General features: G+C 47.8%; 1 protein-coding gene across 1 annotated transcript in view; it reads right to left on the bottom strand.

Moving 5' to 3' along the window:
- Positions 1-24,338, bottom strand: part of LOC311233310 (E3 ubiquitin-protein ligase CBL-like) — a 127,851-nt gene extending 103,513 nt beyond the window's left edge. The window contains exons 1-2 of the mRNA XM_084320260.1: positions 23,758-24,338; positions 22,643-22,890 (exon numbers count right to left, since the gene is read on the bottom strand). Of these exons, the coding sequence (XP_084176386.1) occupies positions 22,643-22,890; positions 23,758-23,901 (392 nt within the window). The 5' untranslated portion in view covers positions 23,902-24,338. The remainder of the gene's footprint in view (positions 1-22,642; positions 22,891-23,757) is intronic.
- Between the last annotated feature and the right edge of the window lie 1,790 nt (positions 24,339-26,128).

The raw sequence follows: 26,128 nt of genomic DNA, 5'->3' as shown, positions 1-26,128 counted from the left end.
GTGTCCCCTCCGCGTGAATACTTTGGGCAGCCGAAGAGTGCTTCCGCATTGCTCCGATTGGCCAGCGTTGGCCAGCGCTCTCCTTCGTGAATACCAGCTCTACGCACGAGCGTAGAAGATCGCAAGTCACGTAAAAAACTGCAGACCACTGATTGGTCAGAAGAGAGACGAGTCACTCGTTGGAGCGTCTCCAGAAAAACAGAAAGCCGCCATCTTTAATGTCTCGCATAGCAGCAGGAACAAGTGCAATAAACAAAAAAGGATAGTCACTGTGTATTCTGCCTCATTTATTGATGAAACAAAACCGACATCAACACAATTTGCCACAGAGCGGAGAGTTTAGACTCACAAAAAGATTGCTGACTTGTTGCTTAGGTGCTAATGTTGTGCTAGCGTTTTAGCATGGCTATCGTACATAGCGTGATCAATATAACTTGCTATTGATTGTTTGTACTAGTAACTAATGGTTAATGCTAATTGTAACTGAGGGGTACAATTCCCTGACTGTATTACTAGATATGATACTTACTACCACTACCTTTGTACTTAATATTCGGCCACCCAGTACTCGGCATAAATATATTATGATGAACACTGTCACGTAGATGAAACGGATCCAACACAAATGTACGAATTAGCAATAGGTCTTTATTTCTACACAGCGATGGTGTGTAGAGCAAGCACTTAATCAAATCAATCACATTTATGAATGGGAATTAGTATGCACTTTTATGGCAAGAGTATTCGTCGGTATATCAATAGAGAATGTCCAATCTCTGAAGGCGCAGGTGGTACATATACGACCTGGAATAGTTTAAGGAATAACAGCAATGATACTTTAATGATTATAGGCTGGATACACTAGGGGGGGTTAATCCGGTCGCTTGTAAGCCGACAGGAGTAGGAAGGGGGGGGGGGTAGAATCCGGCTGCCTCATCCGGCCAAGGGTATCCCAGGTGAACCCACTGTAGTGCCGTTCAATGCGCCGGCGATCCTTGGACCACAGATGAAAGCAGGTGGACTCTTTGTGGGCCGGCGTCCTCCGGTCCACGGAGGAGAGACGTGAAGCGACCTCGTCTTGCAGAGCGTCTCCTCACCTTGCGTCCTCTCCAGGGGGGGGGGTTCCAACACACGGCAGTGTTGGGGGTCTTTATCCATGGAATAATCAACGTATACAAAGCATAATCCGTGCCGGGGAAGGCGGGCTGTCGTCGGTAGAATAATCCGGTATACAGGTCCACTCGCTCGTCGGCTCTGGGGCTCCTCGGGTGCAGCTTCACGTGGGGTCAACCACCCTGGATAAGCAGCCAGTTCTCTGCCCGAAACGATGGGGTGCTGACTACGGTAGTATTCTCACCGCACGAAGCACTATATATTAACAGACTATTATTAGCTTAATAGACTACGTCCAACTCGACGATATAGTGCCAAATATGACTATTCAAATATTAATATACTAGTGCTGTCAGGCGATTAAAAAAATTAATCTAATTAATTACAGGATTTGTAATTAATTAATCTAATTAATCGCATTTTAATCGCATAACCATTTTATGCCTGATATTCTATATTATATAATCATATTTCAAATTGCATGTGTCCGGATGGCAGAATTCAGTACTGTATCTACAAAACCTTCTGTTTAATCATCTTCCATCTATTAATTTGCTTAGATTTTTCAGGTCTGGTCAATTTGAGCATGGTGTTATTCACAGTCAAAGATACAAAAAAATGTATTGATATTCTCATTTGGTTCATTACAATTTACTCAAAATAAAATTTTCATTCAATCAATCACCGCGCAGATTGATTGATTGAATGAAAATGTTATTAACAGATTGCAGAATGGGTACAATACAGTACGGCACACAATTGTTAAGGGGATGCAGACCAGGGAATCCATTCTTTGTGGATCTAGCCCACAGTATTTCTGACACTGGGAATACATTCCCTGAGATAGATCTCCCTAGAATCAGATACCAAGAACATGCAAATGGACCATATTAAAAAATAAAAAAGTCTGTAAATGTGTATTCTACATTATTATGGAATGAATGAGATACAAAAAAAATATTATATAAAAAAAAACTTTTTTTTTTGTAATAAATTTTGAGTTAATTTTCATAACGCGATAATTTGCTGTGTAATTAATTAATCTAATTAACGCGATAAACTGACAGCCCTATAATATACACGATGTCTCAATACCGATGGTAAGCCGAACTTGGCCTTACTCCCACACGTGGCGTCGCGGGGAGGCTTTACGTCTGTGACTCTATTGGAGGGTAAGAAACTGGACTGAAAAGGAAGTCCTACTTTAGTAGCGCAGTATATATACGCACTATGAACAAATAGTCCCATTAGTGGTGCGGTAGCCAGATTCCTACGCGGAACTAGGACTTGTTCGTACATGTTGAGCGGTACGTTTGAACTGGGTCTGAGGGGTATGGCAGCCTGGCACCAAGGTCTCGACCAATAGTAGAATGGAGACTATTATGGGATGTTCAGTAGGCTAGAATGGATATTCAATGCATATTGTACAAGGAATATACAAGGGATATCAGGGAATATTAGAGAATATACAAATACAATTAAATATATATATATAAATAAATATATATATTCGGTTTAATCTGGCCCTTCACAACAGCCACCCCCTGATTGGTCCCAGACCTAATCAGTTAAACAGAGACAGATTAATCGCGTTGTCTATTTACACATAAGGGTTTGCTGTAGGGGTCAGTCAACTTCACAAAGTCATAGGGTTATAGGGTCATGGTCATCATCGATTGTGTCTGGGAGTCGGGGCAGTTCTATGAGCCTCGCCACGGGACGGGTGTAAGTGCGACCCTGGACGAGCACTTCAGCTGCTCGGACCTTGCCGTCGGCACCGGTGATCACTTTGCTTACGCGGCCGGCCGGCCACATAGCTCTGGGCAGTGATTGATCAATAATCATGACGACTGTTCCTTCTGTCAAATTGTCTCTCTCCTTTACCCACTTCTGGCAGGTCTGTAGAGACGGTAGGTAGTGCAGTAGGAAACTGCTCCAAAACTTGTCGGCTAATACTTGACTGTACCTCCACATTCGTCGGCCGTTCGCTTCTTCAGGCCGGTACATTGTCTGGGGTAATGCAGGATCTAGCCGCCCCATCAGGAGTGTGTTGGGGTCTGCGGAGATAACAGTGCTCAATCCACAGAACACAGGCTTCTTATTCTCTGCCTCCTCCTGACTGGCTTCCCTCGGGATAGGCGTGGGCCACTCTCCTTCCGGGAGCTTTAGGAATGCTGGGCCGTCACTGTAGACATTGCGACGGGTGAGGTCATCCAGGGGCATCCCCCGGGTGATGACGTCAGCTGGGTTCTGTTTTGTATCAACGTAGCGCCACTCTGTTTCTCCGGTTAACTCTTCGGTTAAGTCTTGAATCTCGGTGACTCTGACTCCCACGAAGACTTTGTACTTGCATGAGTCCGATTTGATCCAGGCGAGTACTGTCGTGGAATCTGACCACAGGATTGTTCTAGACACCGGTATGGTGAGCTCACGTTGGATGAGCGTGGCTAGGTGCGCTCCGGCTAGGGCTGCGCAGAGCTCTAGACGTGGGATAGATTGTTGCTTGCGTGGGGCTATTCTCGAGCGGGCGAGGACAAATGCTGTGTAGATCTCTCCCCCCTTTTCTTGGGCCCGCAAGTAGGCTACTGATCCGTATGCGACCTCTGAGGCGTCACTGAAGACGTGTAAGTCCATTTTACATGTCTCTGGCCTCACCGTGGGTGGGAAGTAGCTTCGGCGCATATTAACGCCTGGGAGTGAGTGGAGCTCCATCTCCCACTCTCTCCAGGTGGATGCAAGGTGTGCGGGAATGGGGTCGTCCCAGCCCTGGTCCTTGTCCCACAATGCTCGTACAATCATTTTTGCCCTGGTGGTGTACGGTAGAATACATCCTAGCGGGTCATATTGTCGGGCGAGTGTTGTGTACACACTCCGTCTGGTGGTCGGCGCCGCCGCCGGCCTTCCCTGCTCCGTAGTCAGGGGCTTGTGTCTGTAGTGAAGCGAATCTGTTTTGAATCGCCACACCAATCCCAGGGTCATCTCCTGGGCTTCTCCCGGGATTGTAGCCATCCAGGTCTCGCTGCTGGCTGCCTTGTCCTCGGAGGAGAGGCTGCGCAGTACTTGCGGATCGCTGCTGGCCCACTGCCTGAGATCAAAGCCGCCTTTGATCAATGAGGCGCGGAGTTTAATCAGGAGAGCCTCGGCTTCTTCCTGGGTTGAAAGGCTTTGTAGACAGTTGTCTACGTAGAAGCTGTTCTTTACGCTGTGTCGGACCTCTTCGTCCGCTGCTGGGTCCTCCGCTACATGTTTCTGTAGTGCAAATGTAGCACAGCAGGGGCTGCACGTCGTTCCGAAGGGGAGGACTTCCCATTGGTAGATGGCTGGGTGCTCATCTCCTGGCTTCTCTCTCCATAGGAACCGTAACAGGGGCTTGTCCTCCTCTACTAATCTCACCTGCAGGAACATTCCTTTAATGTCCCCGCTGATGGCCACCTTATCCTGGCGGAAGCGGAGTAGAACGCCGAGTAGGGAGGGGCCGAGTGTGGGACCGGGCAGTAACTCTTTATTCAGATTTTGGGATCCGATCTGGTAGCTGCAGTTAAATACTATGCGGTCTTTACCGTTGTGATGGACCTTGTGGTGAGGCACGTACCACGATTCAGTGGTCTGGTCAGCCTCTTTAATGTCCATCTTTGTGACGTGTCCCGCTGTGATGAGCTTCTCAATCTCAGCGCGGTATACACTCTTGGGCGGGGTTCTTGGCTAAGCGCCGCTCCGTGTTCAGCAGGTACCGTTCTGTGGCGTCTGTCTTGGCGTGGAAAGTAGGCATTCCTTCTCGCCGCAGGAGTGGCGTGGCGTATCTCAACACGCCGTTGACCGGGACTCTCTTGGTCCCTGTCTCGAGGAGGTGAATGGCGTAAATGTCATCTTTAGAGCGAATGTCTTTCTTTCCGTTCTTAAAGGGCATTTGTTCCAAGGTCCATAGCCGCTCTACGTGTTGCAGGAGTGCGGTTTCTCCCTCTGTGACTCGGGAGTGGAGACATCTAGTGGCTGTACTTCGGTTGAGAGATTTGGCGAGCGGGCCTTGGAGAGTCCATCCCAAACGGGTCTCGACTGCTGCAGGACAGCCTCGGGGTCCGGTATGAACCCGGTCTATCGGGACAATGAGGTCTGCATGGTCGGAGCCTATCAACAGGGTCGGCATAGCATTGTCTATGAGCGGGATCGGTAACTTGCGCAGATGTGCATATTTCTCCATCAGCTTGGCGACGTGGTATGTGTACCGCGACAGTCCTATTTCTTGGCTGGTGAAAGCGTCTGTAATCTGGTACCGTCGCTCAGGCTGGCCGCTTGCTGCGATAGAGAATGAGACATTCTCGCCCTTTATCATCTTCAAATCTCGTCTTATTGTCCGAATTGTCATTTGGGTTTCGCTTCCCCGCAGCCCTAGCTGGGCCGCAGCGGAGGCGAGCAGAAGGGTCTTCTCTGACCCGTCATCGAGGACGCCGTAGGTGTCCAGGACTTTATTCTGGTAGCTTAGTGTCACACGCACTACTTTTAGGAGTACTCAGGCTCCACTGCTGCTGGCGGGATCGATGTACATGACGCTCGCTTTGCTGCTGGATGGTGCGGGTGAAGGGCGCCGTCTGTTACTGTCGTGAAGTATGTCCAGATGGGCTCCATCGCACTTGGTGCACCCTTTCTTTAAGCGGCATTCGGCTGCCATGTGTGAGCGCGCACAGCGAAAACAGCGCTTGTTGGACTTTATCCATTGACTTGCTTCCTCCGCGTTCAGCTTGGGGAAGGAGTCACATTGCGCTAGCCAGTGTTCTTTCTCACAGTAGGGGCACACTATCTTCCACTTCTCCGTTCTGGAGGGGGTACTGTGGCTCCTGCTGCTCGGTACTGACTCCGATTGGTGCATCACAGTCACCGATCTTCTTCCATCATTTAGTCGTCTGGTTCCTTCTCTGGAGCCAGGGGTGCTCCGTCCGAATGTATCTAGCCGTAGGCTGCTGACTTCTCTCGCCAGGAAGTCTGCTAGATCGAGGAGGTTCGGTTCGGGGCCATTCGGGTCTCGGTGGTCTCTCTGTCGCCTAAAACGCTCCTGTCGAGCGGGCGGCAGCTTCTCCAAGATCCTTTCCACATTTGAGTTGGCGTAAAGTTCATGCCTCCCCTTCTCTCTCTGCGCTCCCAACATCCCTACCAGGGACTGCACTCTGATGGACAGGTCGTCCAGTGCTCGATTGTCTATTGCTGGGGGTAAGCGGTCGATGTGTCGGATCTCCTGGATCACGTAATCCCATATGCGCCCATACCTCTGGTCCAATGCTACCAGCGCTGCTGTGTATGGGGTGGTGGAAGTCGCGTAGGCGAGCGCTATATTATGTGCGCGGGGTACCTTTAAGTGCTTCAGTAGGATGGCGTATTTGTGGCGTTCATCCAATACATCCACCAACATGGTCTCCAGACACATGCGGAGTTCTGTATACTGGGCCCGGTTCTCTTGGGTGAAGTCGGGTACCATAGGCGTGCCAATGTATGACGCTGACTGTGGATACATCGGCGAGCGTTGGGGGAGAGGCCTCCTAGGCGAGTCTCCTCCCGCTCCTTGGTATGGGCTGGTACCGGCAGTGTACCATGGCCCGCTTGTCCAGGTGCTGTTCCTCGGTGCGGGTCGTGCGTCGTGCTCACCCGTGTATAGAGTCGGGGGTCTGTAGCGCAGCTCCGCGGGAGTATAGCCTGGGCTGTACCGGACCTCCTGGTCCGGTAGAGTACTGTGCTGTCGTCGGGCGTGGTTCTCCTCCTCTTCCTCTTCGTCTTCAGTTAGGTCATCCAGTGCTTGTAGTCTCTGGTTTAGCCTCTCCACAGGATATGCTGCTCCTTCCCGGTTGCTAGGTCTCGCTTGGACCGGTGGGGGGAGGTGGTCTGTGGGGGGTATAGACCTCGTCTGTTGGTCAAGTTCAGGGTTGTTTACTCGGCTAGGGGATGCCGCACTGGAGGTGTGTCTAGACGAGTTCCTGGAGCCTCTGGCGGAGGGAGAGGGTGTTGTCCGTCTGATCAGCTGTTCTATTAGTTGCGCTTGCTGTCTGTCGCGCTCTGCGTCCCGTAGAGCACCAGCAGCTGCTCACTGGCTGTCTGCTCGGTCTCGGGCCACATTCTCTTCCCTCTGAATGCGTCTTATTTCTAGACGTATATGCTCTTCTTCGCTCCGCTGCTGGATCTGCAGTCGGTCGCGTTCAGCAGCGGCGTTCAGGCTGATGAGGAAGGCCTGCTGTAGGGTCCTCTCTGCCTCGCTGGGAGAAGGCGGTTGTATAGGGGAGCCTTCCCTCGGGGTACTCCTTGCGGAGCCTTGGAGCTCTATCTCCACGGTGCTCTCCCCGTCTTCTTCCGTGCCGAGTTCTGTCTCGGTAGCGTTGTATTCCTCCCGGGACTCATCGGGGACTACTTCTTCAGTACTGGCGGGGTGTGAAGTCATGTCTGGTTCCCACTGGTCCCCACCGTGAACTTGGTCAGTTACATTAGAACCCGTAGGGGCCTCTATGGTCGGGGTAGTCTGGGCGTTGGGGTTAGACATACTTTTACTTTCTAGTTTTACCGCGTTTACTGTTAGTAGAAGACTAGGTTGTTGACTGACAGCGTAAGCCTCTAAGTACTGAGGGAGCCGTCGTTCGCGCTGCGGGCGTTGGTTAGGAGGATCGTTTCGTGGAGTGTTCATCATAGGCCATTTCAATATTAATAACACTATATTAATATTACACTAATTACCATCCGGCTCGAAGGACCAATTGTAACTGAGGGGTACAATTCCCTGACTGTATTACTAGATATGATACTTACTACCACTACCTTTGTACTTAATATTCGGCCACCCAGTACTCGGCATAAATATATTATGATGAACACTGTCACGTAGATGAAACGGATCCAACACAAATGTACGAATTAGCAATAGGTCTTTATTTCTACACAGCGATGGTGTGTAGAGCAAGCACTTAATCAAATCAATCACATTTATGAATGGGAATTAGTATGCACTTTTATGGCAAGAGTATTCGTCGGTATATCAATAGAGAATGTCCAATCTCTGAAGGCGCAGGTGGTACATATACGACCTGGAATAGTTTAAGGAATAACAGCAATGATACTTTAATGATTATAGGCTGGATACACTAGGGGGGGTTAATCCGGTCGCTTGTAAGCCGACAGGAGTAGGAAGGGGGGGGGGGGTAGAATCCGGCTGCCTCATCCGGCCAAGGGTATCCCAGGTGAACCCACTGTAGTGCCGTTCAATGCGCCGGCGATCCTTGGACCACAGATGAAAGCAGGTGGACTCTTTGTGGGCCGGCGTCCTCCGGTCCACGGAGGAGAGACGTGAAGCGACCTCGTCTTGCAGAGCGTCTCCTCACCTTGCGTCCTCTCCAGGGGGGGGGGTTCCAACACACGGCAGTGTCGGGGGTCTTTATCCATGGAATAATCAACGTATACAAAGCATAATCCGTGCCGGGGAAGGCGGGCTGTCGTCGGTAGAATAATCCGGTATACAGGTCCACTCGCTCGTCGGCTCTGGGGCTCCTCGGGTGCAGCTTCACGTGGGGTCAACCACCCTGGATAAGCAGCCAGTTCTCTGCCCGAAACGATGGGGTGCTGACTACGGTAGTATTCTCACCGCACGAAGCACTATATATTAACAGACTATTATTAGCTTAATAGACTACGTCCAACTCGACGATATAGTGCCAAATATGACTATTCAAATATTAATATACACGATGTCTCAATACCGATGGTAAGCCGAACTTGGCCTTACTCCCACACGTGGCGTCGCGGGGAGGCTTTACGTCTGTGACTCTATTGGAGGGTAAGAAACTGGACTGAAAAGGAAGTCCTACTTTAGTAGCGCAGTATATATACGCACTATGAACAAATAGTCCCATTAGTGGTGCGGTAGCCAGATTCCTACGCGGAACTAGGACTTGTTCGTACATGTTGAGCGGTACGTTTGAACTGGGTCTGAGGGGTATGGCAGCCTGGCACCAAGGTCTCGACCAATAGTAGAATGGAGACTATTATGGGATGTTCAGTAGGCTAGAATGGATATTCAATGCATATTGTACAAGGAATATACAAGGGATATCAGGGAATATTAGAGAATATACAAATACAATTAAATATATATATATAAATAAATATATATATTCGGTTTAATCTGGCCCTTCACAACACTAATAGAATAGACACAACGTGAGGTAATCACCATCCATTTTAAACCGGTTATTACCTAATGCTAACATTAGCAGATAGACGCGAGACTGGTAACGTTACAGCTTGTTAGCCTTAATGCTAACGTTAACGTTAGCAGATAGACGCGAGAGCCTAGGTAACGTTAAAGCAATGAGAGGTAACGTTAGCGTTAGCAGAATAGACACAACGAGAGTCTCGTTAATGTTGTTATTGATTGATTGAAAACTGTGTTTTACTCTGGCTTGCGTCTAGGTCGCGGACATAGCTATGCTGGAGCTCTCAGCTGTACACCAGCGGCGCCCGCCTCCCCACAGGGAGACAAGTGCGTAATGGCATATAATGCGCATGCGCGCGTTAGTGGCGTAGGCCGCATTATCGCTGGCCAATCAGAGCAATGCGGAAGCACTCTTCGGCTGCCCAAAGTATTCACGCGTCCCCTCCGGTACACGAGGAGGCAGCCTGTCACATCTTTTCACCTGCCAGCGCGTGAGCGCAGACTCTCATTGGCGAGGTGTAACGCATGGGAGGCTCACACCTCACACTAGTGTTGTCACGATACTGGAATTTCGACTTCGATACGATACTTTGAAAAGTATCGATACTTCGATACCATAAAATATATATATATATATTTATTTTTTATTTTTATTTTTTAAACAAAGGTTGATTCTCCTCAGCTTCTCTCTGGTACTATAAGAGAAGATAAATATAACATTTTTAAAACCCTTTGTTTATCTTTAGATCAGAGAGACAGAGAGAGAGAGAGAGAGAGAGAGAGAGAGAGAGAGAGAGAGAGAGAGAGAGAGAGAGAGAGAGAGAGAGAGAGAGAGAGAGAAGAGAGAGGCTGCTGGAGATTTGAGGTCTACTGAGCGCACCTTTCTAGTTATGACCCGAAAACCAGGGTACTTGAGAGAGAGAGAGAGATTTCTCCGGAGCTATGCTCGGAGCATTTATTAACGTTACATTTTCAACAACATTGCTGCTAATTGGACACTTCATGGAGGCGGGGTAACGTTGTGTCGAGTTCATGCGTGTACTAGTGTAGGATGGGCTCCGCTCGACCTAACGTTGGAAACGGGGTAGTTGTGTCGAGTTCATGCATGTACTGGTGTAGTGTGGGTGGGCTCGGCTTGACGTTACTCCGTTTCCATGAAGTAATTATAAATGTGGCCAGCTAGCTAGCATAAGCTAACGGAGGAACGACAGCTAACCTTAGCTAATAATAGCTTTGTTTACAAACTGAAGACAGGGCTCCCGGCTGTGAGGGGGAGGAGGCTGCAGCAGGTTGTGTCTGTTGCCGGTCTCTGAGGAGGAGGAGGAGGAGGCGGAAGGGCAAGCGTGCTCTGGCAGCGCGTCTGTCTGTCAACAACTTGCGGGAGCAAGCCAGCTGGTATCGGTACTGCAGAAAGTATCGATACTTCGGGAAATGAGTATCGAAACCATTTTAAATATTCAGTATCACCAGACAGGGATGTTGTCTCTCACAGACGCTCTTCGCCGTTTTCATAGAACCTCTGGCACAACTGATCAGACAGACCGAGGACATTAAGGGAGTAAGGATAAAGGGAACGGAATATAAACTAGGCCCATTTGCGGACGACGTGATAGTATACATGAGGCAACCAGACAAGAGCTTCCCGGCACTGATGGATCTACTGAAGGAATATGGCCACTACTCAGGATACAAACTAAACGTGACAAAGACAGACACCTTAGCATGGAACTATACCCCAACGACGGAAATTAGGGAACAGTACGGGATAAGATGGGACATGGACAAGATTAAATACTTAGGGGTGAACTTCACGAGAGGGGTGGAGAAACTGTTTGAGGCGAACTATACACAGATAAATCAGAACATCAAGAGAGACTTAGAGAGATGGACAGTAATGCCCTTGGACTTCAATTCAAGAATAGAGGTCATTAAAATGAACATACTATCAAGGTTACTGTACCTATTCCAGTCACTACCGATACAAATACCACAGAATCAATTCAGGGAGTGGGACAGACTGATATCGAGGTTCATATGGGCGGGGAGAAGACCACGGTGACGGGTCAGATATAAAACACTACAACTACCAAAGGAAGAGGGAGGGATGGCAGTACCCAGCCTACAAGATTATTACTATGCAGCACAACTGAGAGCAGTGACGTGCTGGTGTAACGACAGATATGAGGCAAGATGGAAAGACATTGAAAAAGAAGGGGAGGGATACAATGTACAAGCTCTGAGACTACTACAACAAAGAAATAAGGGGGGCCAAAGACGAAGAACAGAATGGAATAATCAAGATGATAGTATGGGCATACGAAGGGGGGCAAGGAAGAGTAATATCAGCAATATACCGAGCTATAATGAACAGCAAGGGACACACGACCGATTACATGAGGGAGAAATGGGAGAGAGAACTAGAGATAGAAATAACAGGGAAGGAATGGGGGAACATATGCGAGGTGCAACATTCAACAACAGGATCGAGGATATGGAAAGAGTTTGGATGGAAAAACATAAATCAGATTCTTTATAACCCCAGAGCTGAAGGGAAAATATGCACCAACACAAAGAGCATGCTGGAGGATGTGTGGGAAGGAGGGGGCAAATCACACACACATATTCTGGAGATGTCAGAAGCTGAAGGGGTATTGGGAGGAGATAGGGGAGGCAATGATCAGAATATTAGGATACGGATTGCCACAAACGGGACTGGTGCTGTACTTAGGGGACCTGACACACGAGGGAATACAGGGGGGGGACAAATATTTAATAAAGATAATGTTGATATCGGCCAGAAAAGCAATAACGAGACTGTGGTACAAGGAAGACCCACTGACAATAGCACAATGGGTAGGAATAGTAGAGGAGATACAGGATAACGCACATGCTGAGGCTACAGGAAGAGAAATTTGGGGAAAGATGGGTAAAGTGGGAGGATTATAAAGGGAACGAAAACGACATCACAGAGGAAGAACCAAATGCAACACAAGAGGGCGAAGGGTAAAGGAGGAAAGAAGTTCAAGGAGGGTCTCTGAACCCATGTCACACACTTTTGCTTTAGTTAGTATTTTATAATAATTTTTTTTGGGGTATTACAATTGTTTTATGTTTTTGTACTTTATTATTTATGTCTGTTTAACAGTGTTATATTAATATTCAGGGATGATGTGGTTTGTGTATGCGTGAATCAAAAGGCAAAGAGAAAGTTAATAAACAACAAACAAAAAAAAACTAAAAAAAAGGGACGAAGGATAAGGGAAGAAAGAAGCTCAAGGAGGGTCTCTGGACCCATATCACACATGCATGCCTTAGTCAGTATTTAATATTTTTGAGTAGGAATTATATTTTTATACCTGTTTAAGGGAGGTACACAATCAGCCTTTGTATTAAGTACCTGGAAAACAACTGTAGTGGAACCAGACAACTAACCATGATACCCATGTAACCATTTATGTGCACTGCTTTTTTTGTTTTTATTGTGTTGTTAGTTTCTTTTTTCTGTAAGTGCTGTTTGTCTATAAGTATTAATAAAAATTTAAGTTAAAAAAATAAAAAATAAAATCAGTATCGATATGTATCGATATTTTTGACAACACTACCTCACACTACCCCCGCCACTTCCTGTCTCTGCTGTGCAGGCGTCCCCCAACCGACCTGTAGGAGTCGCCGTCTACAACGTCCAAATTACCACCCATCGACTTCCACCCGCTGGCTCTGCCAATTGAGCCAGTATGACGGCCGGCCCAAGCCGGAGGCAATGCTGACACCCGGATTCGAGACCGGAGTCTCTTGCATTGGTGACGAGCGCAATCTCCGCTGCGCCACCCAGCCGCCCCACTGCAGGTGGCTAATCTTGTGTTTCTGACTCCCCAGTAAGCTAACCCTGGATAAATCCAAAAGACTAACTCCACTACTAACGATGCGGGCTTACCTGTATGCTTGATATGTGGCGAGAAATTAGCGAACAAAAGAAAAATGTCACTTAAAAAAATCGAAAGCATGTATTTAACAAAAAAATTTGAAACACGTTTTACATTAACACTTTGGTCGCCAGGCTTATATTCTTAATAAACCATCCCACGCCAGCTCTATTTGTCTATGGAGAAGTTCCCCTTCTTTGCAGGGCTATAACCTTTTTTTTTTTTTTTTTTTTACTTCATTTTTTAGCGTTTATCGCTTTTCTGGTCAAGCATGACCGACAGATGTAGGGTGAAACGGGAGAGAGAGCAGGGGAAGACATTCGGCAAATGACGGCGAGTCCGGGAATCGAACTCGGAGTCAACCAGGTCCGTGACGCAGCACGGTATTCCACGACGCAGCGCGGTACATGGTGTGCTACTGGAGCACCCAGGGCTATAACCTTTTAAATTGTATTGCTAAATTGACATTACTATGGCCCATTCAACATCAAGTATCTATTGTTCAGGGTGTAGCAACGTTATACTTTTTCATTCACATATTCATACTAAAATACGGTCTAAAGTATATGTTTTTATCGTTTTCTGCAGCTTTCTCCAGAACGTGATTTATAGCCCTAAATGCATTATATTGATGATTGTATACAGTTTGATAGCAATCGGCGCGAGATAAAAAAATTCAAATGGACGTGCTTCTAGAAGTTACTACTTATCATCTGATGTTGACCGGATGGGGGGGGGTCGTTTATAATTCAGTGGCCAACGTTAGATGATTCATCTAGTGTGGGTGATATGATCATTAGAGCAGTTTGTATCGAACACGTTAAGAAATAACGCTGAAACTAACCGTAGCTTCCTCGGGCCGTTGGGCGATGAGCGTGGAGCAAAAATATTCCTATTATGGGATGTAGAAATATGCGATCCATCTCCAGGTTGTATAATAGTATATACGTCCAAATCATGTTGTTTATCGAGTTATTGGTAACGGATTGCTATCCATTGTGTCTAGCTCGAGTCCTGGGACTATTAGCGAGTGATCGGACCGAATTGGAATGAGCACCAGCTTCCGTTTCCGGCACCAGCTTCCGTTTCCGGTTTGAGCGATCCGCCGATCGGCCACCAGATGGCGCTCTTGAACCGTTGGAGAGTTGAGAGGGGATCAACAGTAGATCTCAAGTCTCCGGGGGAGAAATATGATTGCGATCACAGATTTTTGAAATATTGATATCAAAGACGTGGTACGGCGTCTTTGGCAGAATGAGCATGGCGGGGAATGACGTGGTAAGGCGTTTTTGGCGACCATAGTGTTAACTTAATAAATAAACAAACGAAAAATCTACTTATGTCAACAAAGATGTCCAATAGGCGTAACTAATGCACATAAAACGCTGAAAACAACCAACTGTACTACTAACGAAGTAGTACTTTAATGAGGCTATTATTATTATTATTATTATTATTATTTTGCAACAAGACATGGTCCCGGGGTGTCAGACAGGAGTGCATGCAGCCTGGTCACAATCAGTCAAAAAACACAAGTTCTGTATCGTTAGTGGCTTAGCTTGGCATCGCTACTGCACTATCTCGCGTACGTGCACGCGTACTGAATAAACCACAAATGTACCTCTAATACCAGTATTAGTCTGACCACACCCCTCATCAGCTTACCTTCATAAGCAGGTGTGTGGTCACCTGCTCTCCTCCTTCTCGCTTTCACCACAAGGAAGAAGTGCCTCGGTAGATCCCCACACTTGACACCATGATGGAAGAAATTGGATTAGGAACAGCTTGGGAAACAAGGATACGTTGACATCATATCTTTATTTTCTCTCTCACTATTTTCGAGAAAATACGGCGATATTGTCTTCGTACTGGAGTGTCTAGAAGATGATGATCATTCTAAAAACCCTCCACCGGTTTTCGTATTGGGAGCACGCCGCTGCATGCTTCTCAACTGCAGTTCCTTGCTGTGTTTGTTGGGGTGAAACCTGTCAGGCCACAGCTGAACTGTCGGACATGCCGCTGTTGTGAGGAGCGGTGCGTTCCAGGTTGGGTGAGTAGTGTTTGCTGGCGGGCTCCACTTGTCTGTTAGTGCTATGGGGGCTACTTGACAAAGTTTATGGAAACCGGCCCCAGGCTAGGGTCCTTTGTTTAGCCGCCTAGGCGACAGAAGGCCTTGGTCTGGCGACCATTATAGTTTTAACTAGTGGGCCGCGACCATTGACACTGGTGATCCCTGTGTGTTCTGGACGAGTGGATTCTCTCTGTCACCGTGTTAAGACCCCATCTTTCATATCCAAATGAGAGTATTCCTTCACGAGGGGATATGTGCATGTAATGTGCGATAGCGGCAGATTCATGTTCAAAGTCAGCTATACAGGCCAGTTGGTACTGTGCTGATTCCGCCGGACGTGGTAATGTCACCGTTGTGAAGCGGTGTTGACGTCTTGTTTTCTCTTTTCTCTTAAAAAGTGAGGAGGGGTTCAGAACGGCGGCCTGTCTGGGTGAGTGTTATGTCATTGTTTACATGTTCATGGCTTACGGTTAGCCGGTCAGTGGCCTGGCGCGGGGTAGCTTAGCTTCTCGCGCGCCGCCGGGAGCTCGCTTCTGATCGCGTGCGTCGTTAGATCGGCGTCTCGCGAGCGGAAGCAATAGCACCCGAACGGTTGGAGCAGCCGTTAGCTTGATGCTATTCTGTTGAACGTGCTTTGATTTTAACATGTTTTACACTCTTGACCACGACGTCATCCTTGACAGGGGATGTTCGTCGACCCTGCCCTGTGCCTGGACGGGGATTGCGTCAACAAAGAGGACTGTAGCGACTGGTTGGAGCGGCGACGCTGCCCGGATCGAACAACACAGGACGGCTGTGTTCTACGGTGTCTTGTGACTGCACTTCGCTGATCTGCGTTCCGGGTAGGTACGGGGTTGGCCAGACCTCATAACACGTCTTCTGGTTTTACTTTGCTAAATGTATTGTGAATAACGGTTTTTTCCCAAAACGTGTGTTGTTGCAATGCATTTGGGATACGTTGCGGGTTATGTGTGAGCTGTTTTTGTCACTGGCAGTTAGCTTCTCCGTGCAGATCGTGATGTATTGATCTGGTTGTTGTGTGAGGAACATCATGGTGTTTATGTGTACCGTGTACTCACTACTAAGGCAACTAACCTATGAAGCTATGCTTGGTGACAAGTGAGTAAAAGAATGTTCTTTCTCAGACTGTAATGACAATGAACAGTGAGTTCACACATTAACAGGTTTTCCTGTTTTAACTGGCCGTATTGAGGGTAAAATAGGAGGATTGTGTTTTTCCCCCCCGGTTCCCTGGGGACTTTATCACCTCCTATCAGACATGTTGTGCATTAATTGTGTCTTTTGTGTGGTAGGGATACGATGTAACTCTTAGCTTGATTGCTGAGGTTGTGCTAAATCTGCTGGAGAAACTTATTTCCTAAAGGGAAATTGGTTTGGTTGCTGTCATGTGTGCTTAGCAAGGCCTGTGGTCGATACTAATCAAGAATGATGTATTCTCTCATTGTGAAAAAAACGGCGTTCCTCTGTTGAGTGTTTTTGCCATTTTTTGTAGGTGATGATGGGTTGTGTGTGTCATGTGACCTACAACTGGGTTGTACTGGCCACAGAAGCACATGTGTATGTTGGACCGGGGTTCTTAGAGCCCTCTCTATTCTGTGTTTTTCCTTAGTAAAAATCAGATAGCAGGTTAGCTCGTGCGCTGTGTGGAGCTGTGAAACGCTTCATAGAGCTGACTATGACTGTGTCATGTTCTCTTTTTGTCGTTACGTCGTATCATGGGTGTGGGGTCGTAAAGGGGTGAACTGGTAACCTTTCCTCTCCCCATTGTTCTGTCGGTCAGGGGTACACCCCCTGTCCTTCAAGGTTCCCGTCACGTGGCGGTTCGGCACGTTACGGGGGGGGGGGGGGGGGAGGGAGTTCCTGGTCCCACGGCCTGGTATATTGGGCGTGTGCACCGCAGGAATTCCCCCGCCATAGAGTACGTCACCGTGCGCGTCTCTGTTGGTAGGACTTCCGTGTGCTGTTCAGGTCCATGTGATGGATCTGTTTTCAGGGGGGGTGGTCAGGGCTCCTCCTCACCAAGCGCCTACTCAGGCCTTCTGTGAGTTCGGACTCCTTCTTCCATGTGAGGAAGCCTCCATCAGAGTGCAGAGCCTTCCTCCTCAGATTGTCAAAGTGAGTGGACCCTCTAGAAGGGTCCTTTTCTATTGTATGTATATTCGATTCAATTCGTTTATTGAGTGTGTATGGGTTCGGTGCCTCTTCCCCGGAGGCCCTAAAACCAGTTTTTTACATGGCTCAAGGTGCAATATATTCTTTTCAATCTGTACAGCTCGCGTGGGAAGTCTCTCTGGGGATCCCCGTCTCTTTCCTATGGGAGGGTGGTGGGATGTAAAAATGTGAACATTTTTTACCCCGGCTGTGTAGACTGGGATACATACTGTTGATGCTTCCTTCTTTCTATTCCAGAAGTGTTGGAGTTAGGGAGTGTCACACCCCTCTTGTCGTTCCCCTGGGCGCCTTGGGGATTCAATGACAGGTCTAAATAGCCTGTTCATTGATGGGGGTGTGTCCCGACGCACGTATAGTGCTAGCTCGCTGTAAACAGGCGATTGACTGGCACGCCTTGGTTGCTTGTGGTTGAAACAGCGTTTTTATAAAGCAACTGAGATGGGGGTTTTTCCTCTTCCGGCGACCACATCCCATGACCTGGGTGGGTTGTCGACGGATTCTCGTTCATGTCTGGGGGATGATGACGGGATGGATCTGAACATATGTAGTGGGGTCTCACGCCCTTGGGGTGGGCCACCAGGCGCGGTTCGTCCGAACGTCTGGGTGGCGCCTTCTTTTCATGTTAAGATCAACACGCATATCTGCCCTTCTCCTGGAGTAGGCATGTCGGCGTGGTTAGGGCACGGGACTGGTTCTGGTCACGCTGGTCCAGATCAGTTGAACCCGTTGTCCGCCGGGGATGCAGATCTGCTGTTCTGGTACCCTGAGGGACTTGGGCTTTTTTCAGGGGGAAAAATGCCAGGTCGGTCTGGGTGTCACAGGGTTAAGCGCTATGGAGACCCTGGTTGGGTATGTTTTTACTCAGCACTGTCGTCATGGCTTACAGCCATGCCATTCTGTACGCTCTCGATCTCGTCGGATCTCGGCCGCTACACAGGTTGGTCCTGGTTAGTACTTGGTTGGGAGACCGCCGGGGAATACCAGGTACGGTGTGCTTAGGGGCTGGTTCTCCATTATTTTTCGCTCCTCTCTCACGCATGGCGAAGAGGGGCCTGTGGGGGTGGTTTTTTGACCTCCTCTGGTGACCCTGTGCTTCCCGTACCGCCGGGCCCGGTCCGAAGTGATGTTTGCGACCCGTAGGCCTGGGTTAACCCTTTTTGGAAACTGAAACACTTGTACTGCGGTATAGCCGGTGTATACCCGCAGGTGTGTTTTGGAGTTTTTTCTTGAGGGGTTATAGGAACAACCACCGCATTGGGTAACACCGAGGTGGTTGATTCCCTGGTGTGTTGGAGCAGTGTCAACTCCCGGGTTCACCGTTTGAGGGTGCCCCTGCACGTTCATGACGTCTGCCAATCGTGTCAGCCTTCTCTGCCTCGACCCCTCTGGGTGGGGGTTGTTAAATGGAGGCTTGGTCATGCAACACCGCCAGCTTACGCTCCTTCCGCCGGGGCGGCTGTGTTCAGCTGTCCCCTCTGGCGCCTGTCTCGTCCGCAGTCTCCAGGCTAGGGTTAACAGCCTGTTGCCTGGTTTTTCCCCGGTGCGCTGCCTGCTTCCGTTGGTTAACCTTTTTTGTGTGCTTACGGCCATGCTGACTGCCTATTCTGCAGGGTCAGTGTGCCAGGCGGTGTACTATTGGGGGGACGGGGCCCGCTCGGCTTACGGCCATACCGACCTGAACACGCCCGATCTCGTCCGATCTCGGAAGCTGGGCAGGTTCTGGCCTGGTTGGTTCCGCCTGGGAATACCAGGTGCAGTAACTGAGGGGCCTTTGTCCGAATACGCTGGCGATGTGGGGGGCGGGGCACTACGTGCCCACCTGGTGGGGTCTTGATGCTGGCATCATGGACTTCTCCGGGCCCCCATTCTAGGGAGTCCAGTCCTTTTGGTGGGTCTGGGTCTTCCTTCGTGCTCCGCTGCTACGGCCTTGCCACGGGGTTGGGTTTGCCCTTGACCCCGTGATTCTGGGGGCAGTAACGAGGTTGTTCCTCCGTTCGTTCCCGGGTGGCATGCGGGTTGTGCGTGTGTGTAGTCGTGGGGTCAAGCCACGGTCTGCTCACCCTGTGCGTTGAGTTGCTTGAGTGCCTCTTCGCACGGTCGGGTCCGTCGCCCTCCCGTGACGTCCCTAATAGGGGGGCTACCCTCCATTAGGGGGGGTCGGGGGGGCTCGGCCCTCCCTGTTCTGATGGTTTTGGGGGGCTGTCAGCGGGGTGTATTTGTCAGCCAAGTGGCTCCGCTTGGCCTCCCTTGTGCAGTAGCGATGCCAAGCTAAGCCACTAACGATACAGAACGTTAGGTTATGACTATAACCAAGTTCTGTTAGTTAGGGGCGATGCTTGGCATCGGACGGCCGCTGCAGCCCTTGTCCTCACCTTGTGGTGAAAGCTTGGGAAGGAGGAGAGCAGGTGACCACACACCTGCTTATGAAGGTAAGCTGATGAGGGGTGTGGTCAGACTAATACTGGTATTAGAGGTACATTTGTGGTTTATTCAGTACGCGTGCACGTACGCGAGATAGTGCAGTAGCGATGCCAAGCATCGCCCCTAACTAACAGAACTTGGTTATAGTCATAACCTAACGTTCGGATGATACCGATGTCACAGGTATACAGAGGTACTGGCGTGCCAGCTTTGCCAGCCTGGGGAATCTCCCCGCATTGAATTTCCACCAGTCAGCCGGATTTTTATCCAGGGATAGGGAATTCCACAAGCACCTCTCTCTCCATTATGCGCAAGCAGCACGTCTGATGGTCGAATCTGTCTGACAGCGCACTGGAGTAGATAGAGAAACTATATGAAATATAGAAATGCTGTAGATGCTTTTGTTAGAGAAAAATGAATTTCAATAATATATGCCTTGTTCTATGCGCACTGCCAGCCAGCCTTTATGCGACGAAGAGATACTTTCAATTTTGACAGACAGATTTTTCACAACGCCAACAAAGTACTGAGGGCTAGATCCACAAAGAATGGATTGCACGGTGCTAGTTGCACCCTTACTTACAATTCATTATAAATTGAAAATGGGGGACTGTGATGTAAACAAGACAAAAGTCTTTCTCTGGTCTGCATCCCCTTAACAATTGTGTGTATTGAGCCGTACTGTATTGTACTCATTCTGCAATCTGTTAATAACATTTTCATTCAATCAATCAATGCGCAGATTGATTGAATGCAAATTTTATTAACAGATTGCAGAATGGGTACAATACAGTACGGCTCAATACACACAATTGTTAACACATTGGTCGCCAAAATCGCCTTCCAGCGTTGTTGACAGCCAACATCGCTGTACAGCGTTTTTGAGATCAATATTTAATTTTTTCGCCATGGCATTCATAATTCATCCACCCAACCCCCGGTGCCCTAGCCGCTTAGCGGGACCCTAAATGGGACTGCAACGCCTCAATACCGCCGCCTGGTGGATGGTCGGGCGAGTTACACAATCAAAAACCGGAAAGTGTCATCGGTGCGTCAAGGAAATTCCTCCGGCAGTCACATCTCACTACGGGACTACAGACAAACAATATAGTGCATATGGATCGCTGCCATAACGCAATAATCTATATGATTTCAGTGTTTATTGCGCCATACAAACCGGAAATTAGGGATGCTCGATATTGGCTTTTTTACCGATACCGATATTCCGATATTGTCCAACTCTTAATTTCCGATACCGATATCAACCGATACCGATATATGCAGGGTTTCCCACCCCAAAAAACGGAATAATTTCAGGTAACTAATCATTTCACTGGATATATATATAACAAATATTGTTATTGTTTTTTTCTTTTTTTAAACCGATACCGATATTTTCCGATATCACATTTTACTGCCGATATCGGCCGATAATATCGGTCGGCCGATAATATCGGACATCCCTACCGGAAATGGATCTAGGTGATCGGCGTCGAATAATTGGGATCTTTCTCCGCCAGTCTCATTGGCGCACGGTAAGAGAACAGTAACGTTATTTTCAACCCGATTGTGCATTTCCTTGTTTGCAAACAGTCTGATCAATATATCAACCCATAGTAAATAAAGCCGTTACTGACGATCAAGGAATTATAAACGCCCCTTTCCTCCACGCATGATGAAGCATAATGTATACCGATCATATACATTTGAATTTTTTAATATAGCGTGTATGGGAAAGAAACGCCAATCGATAATCTATATATGCTTCAGGGCCTATAACTACTGTTTTTGGAATTACAGCAGAAAAGATTAAAAACATACTTATATTCTCGAAGGTATTAACACAACAATGTATGAATGAAAAAATATAACGTTCCCACATCCTGAACGATCGATGTTGAATGGGCCATAGTAATGTCAATATAGCAATACAATTAAAAAAGTTATAGCCCTGCAAAGAAGGTAAACATCTCCATAGGCTTTCAACGGTGGCAGAGTGGTATAAGATGGGCACAACCCCCGGCGCCCAATGTGTTAAGGGGATGCAGACCCGAGAAAGACTTTTGTCTTGTTTACATCAGGGTCCCCCATTTTCAATTCATAATGAATTGTAAGTAAGGGTGCAACTTGCACCGGGCAATCCATTCTTTGTGGATCTAACCCTGAGTCTGTTGCCTCTTATTCGGATTTTCTGTCACTACATTATTTTACTTTTCAGTGGCAGCCGCCAATGAAAATCAGCTCACTATGCATGTGCAGACCGTTGTTCTATGGTATTTCAGATATCGCTTATCGCCACCTACTATTTATATGCGTTTCGGCATTTACTTCTGGACGAAGGTATTTTTTAAAACCCTGCTGTGTGGACAAGGATTTTGGTTACCTAGAAAAATATCCATATATGTGTAGTCAGGGCCTAAGACTTTCAGGTGCACAAGCTCACATGTGAGTGGGATAACATTTTGAGAATTTCAAAGCAGAATCCTGAGAAAACATTGCACCAAATGACACCCAGAAGGGGTTAAAGTAGAATTCCAGTTATTTTCAACCTATTTTTTCTATCACTGCCAACCAAAATCTTATAAATTAGACCACTAATTGGTTGCCCTGGGCTGTGAGTTTGAGTCTACCTGGGCTGTGAGTTTGAGTCTACCTGGGCTGTGAGCTTGAGTCTACCTGGGCTGTGAGTTTGAGCCTATCTGGGCTGTGAGTTTGAGCCTACAGCTGTGAGTTTGAGCCTACCTGGGCTGCGAGTTCTCCTCATACATTCGCTCTTTGGCCTCCTTGAACAGGCTCATGGTCTGCTTGATCTTATTGGTCAGGTTCTCCATCACCACGCGGAAGTACTCGTTCTCCCCAAGGATCTCCATCTTGCCCTCATAGCGGGACAGGATGGTGCGCAGGTGCTGGTAGGTGTCTGGCAGCAAGTCCAGGATGTAGGGAGGACTGTTCTTCAGAGCGACTTTGGGGTTCTGACACAGACGCACCACCTAAGAGGGTAGGGCAGAGAAAAAACTGATTTCAATTTGAATCCAATTGATTCTTAAAATCCCATGATCGATCAGATGTTTAGCTAAGTGTTATTCCTAGCATGCCTCCAACCCTGCAGATGTCTCTAGTTTCCCTCACGCTGGGTTTCTGCTGAACTACTGCGGAAGCTCGGTTGACCAAATTACATAATTTTTTTTGGACAACAATGGCAGGTGCTGGTCCCCTGAAACCAGTGTCATCAAGCCTCATTGAATCGACATCTAATGAAATTGGGACCTTGTCAAATGCTTTCAAGTTGTATCATGTAATCAGCGGCGATACCCATCCCTACTGGAGGGAAAGCACAGAGTTGAAATCAACTGATCGATTCTGGGCTCTTCATATTGATATTACAATATGAAAGAATGTAATATCTCAAAGACTGCAATATGGACATACATTTATGATTTTTAACACACATAACAGAGATAATATGACTAAGAAGAGTCTGACTGATGTGCTTCACTCAGAACCTACTAATAGCCTACAGGGAGATACTCAATTGGATATGGCGTAATACTGTAGTAATATCGCTTTTTACTTGTTCTGACTGCAACAGTACAGCTGCTGTTCGGCCAATAATCGCGAAGCAGCATCCCCTGCCTTATGTTGAGACACTTGTCTGGAGGATGGGTTACCCGGTATATTAAAACCAGTTATCTACTGTGAAGCCAGGCTAAGTGAAATTAACCATACGAAGATAAAGATAAATCTTTTTTTAAAGGTTATTACTAGACGCCTTTTAAATGAATGTCTGGATAAAATAATAACATTTTCTATTTTGTTTATGAAAACACAATGTCATTGATGATGTATGCAATTCTTACTTTATCCATGAGTTTCCAACATTTCTCCACCATCTTCTTATCCACCACAGCAGGTTGGTGAGGCTGGAGAGGTTGTTGATGAGGCTGAAAGGCGTCCTTCATCAAGCCGATGAGACCCGAACCCCGCCTCGGGTTTCCGGCCATGCTTTTTGTCGCCGGCCGGGGTGAGACCCGGGGCTTGGAGGCCGTCAATGAATGATAATTCTGGACACGTATTTAGCCTCAGGCAACGACCTAGGTTGCAATTTCGCCGGAGCTATTCAATTTGTTTGCCGCAAACTACCACGCAAAGCTTGCGTCCGAGAACAGAACCAAACGCTGTGTATAGTTGAAGTTATCTTACGCGATGTAACGTTAACGTTAGCAAGCTAACAAGCTAATTTTAAAGAGCCTCTCGCCTTCTCCTTTGCGTCGGAAAAGGAAGACCTTTGCCATAGTCGTTCAATTTGTCCCCGTCCCGAATCTAGCTCTCCTCGGCGACAACAGGCTCGGGGCAAGAGCGGAGAGATTTGGGTAGTTTTTTCTTAATAAACTAAATAAACTAAACCGAGCGATCGCCCGTCGCCGTAGGCGTACTGTTATTTCTCCTCTGTTCTGTCTGATGTGATGATATCAACTGGGCTTGCCAGACTGGGCATTTTACATAGACGTCATATCATAGGTTGCACTAGAGTGGGGAAGTCCCGCCCACAGTAGACGTCACTTCTGGACCTAAATTCTGAGAAAGTTACACAGGAACGAACGAGTACGCAGACCACTGCACTTCTGCGTTATTACACGAAGCCCGTGGGCCTATTCTTTATTCCCAGCGGAAGAGTGCTGCCGAGTGCTTCCGCGTTTTCCCTGATTGGCTGCGACACGCCCCGCGGCAGCGCTGCAGCCGCAGAGCGGAGCGGCAGAGCTTGCAGCATTACACCGGTTCCTGACAGGCAGCGAGCGAGCGAACTGGAGACGAAATCGCGCGCGACACTGTCCTGATATGACGCGGCGCGTGTCAGAGTGTGTCTGTGTGTGTGTGTGTTACCTGGAACAGGGGGCAAAGCAGCCTGCGATTCTCAACCAATAAAAAGTGTTTAGGGGCGGGACTCGGCCGCATAATTGCTCAGCTAGAGACACAGCGAGCGAATATTTGAGGGGGGAACGACATCGCCGCTCAGTTCGCTGTCGCTCGCGGCAGATCAGGATAGTCTGATTGAAACGAATACATTTGAATCATTTTCGCAATCACGCTCGCTCGCGTCGCTGCCTGTCAGGAAGGGGTGTTATGTAGCCGTAATCCCCAATGTTTTTCATTCGACGCTTAGCTTAACTGGTATGCCGCCATGCTGTGGATCCTGCGGTCCGTTGGTGACAAGTTTGATTCCCTTTAATTTAAAAAAAAAAATTTAACGTGCATTCTTTCGCCGGTTAAGTTTAGGCATGTTAACTTTAAGCATTGTTTCGGAGTTGGTTATGGTTAAGGTTAGGCATTGTTTCGGAGTTGGTTAAGGTTAGAAGGGTTAAGTTTAGGCGCTGTTAAGGAGCTGGTTAAGGTTAGAGTTTGTCTTAGAGAATGGCAATATTCTTTCGGAGTTGGTTATGGTTAAGGTTAAGGTTAGGCATTGTTTCGGAGTTGGTTAAGGTTAGAAGGGTTAAGTTTAGGTGCTGTTAAGGAGCTGGTTAAGGTTAGAGTTTGTCTTAGAGAATGGCAATAGATAGCCTATTTCCGCACTGCCGCTCTCTCGCGCTGCCGCGGTCACATGGGCGTCGCAGCCAATCAGGGAAAACGCGGAAGCACGTGACGCACTCTTCCGCTGGGAATAAGCTACACGCAGCCCGTGGGGCGTCTCTACATTTCGTAACCGCATTTCTGCAGACCCCTCTCTGATTGGTTGAACTCCATTTCTGCAGACCCCTCTCTGATTGGTTGAGCGAAGCCCCTCTCTGATTGGTTTAGCTCGTCATGCAGTAAAAGGCGGATGTAATGTTATCATATCAATCGCGTATAACGTTATTTCGCGTGACTTCACGGTTTATTCATAACGTTATGCACATTTCACAACACAGCCAGCTGTCAGAAACTGTACATTGTAACGTTATGTTATTTCGCGGCCTGCCCATTTGATGTTCCCAAATCATATTCAGAAAGTATCACAGAGACTTCTATTGACCAAGGAATTAGTTATTATTAGTAAGACACAACATTTCCATAGCAATTGACCACCAGACTCTTTCTCTTAAGGCATTAACTGGGTTAATTAATATAAATGTTATATTGTAACTGTCTAGTTACACATTGGTTCCGAAACATGTATGTTCCAGGCTGCAATTAAAACTTTGAATCTGAGAAAGCTCTGGTCAGCGAAGCCGGCGAGCGATTATTATTGGTTTT

This window comes from Notolepis coatsorum (genome assembly GCF_963971535.1).
Source record: "Notolepis coatsorum genome assembly, chromosome: 8".
Taxonomy (NCBI): domain Eukaryota; kingdom Metazoa; phylum Chordata; class Actinopteri; order Aulopiformes; family Paralepididae; genus Notolepis; species Notolepis coatsorum.
The sequence above is the reverse complement of the archived record's forward strand: the minus strand, read 5'-3'. Positions and strand labels throughout refer to the sequence as shown.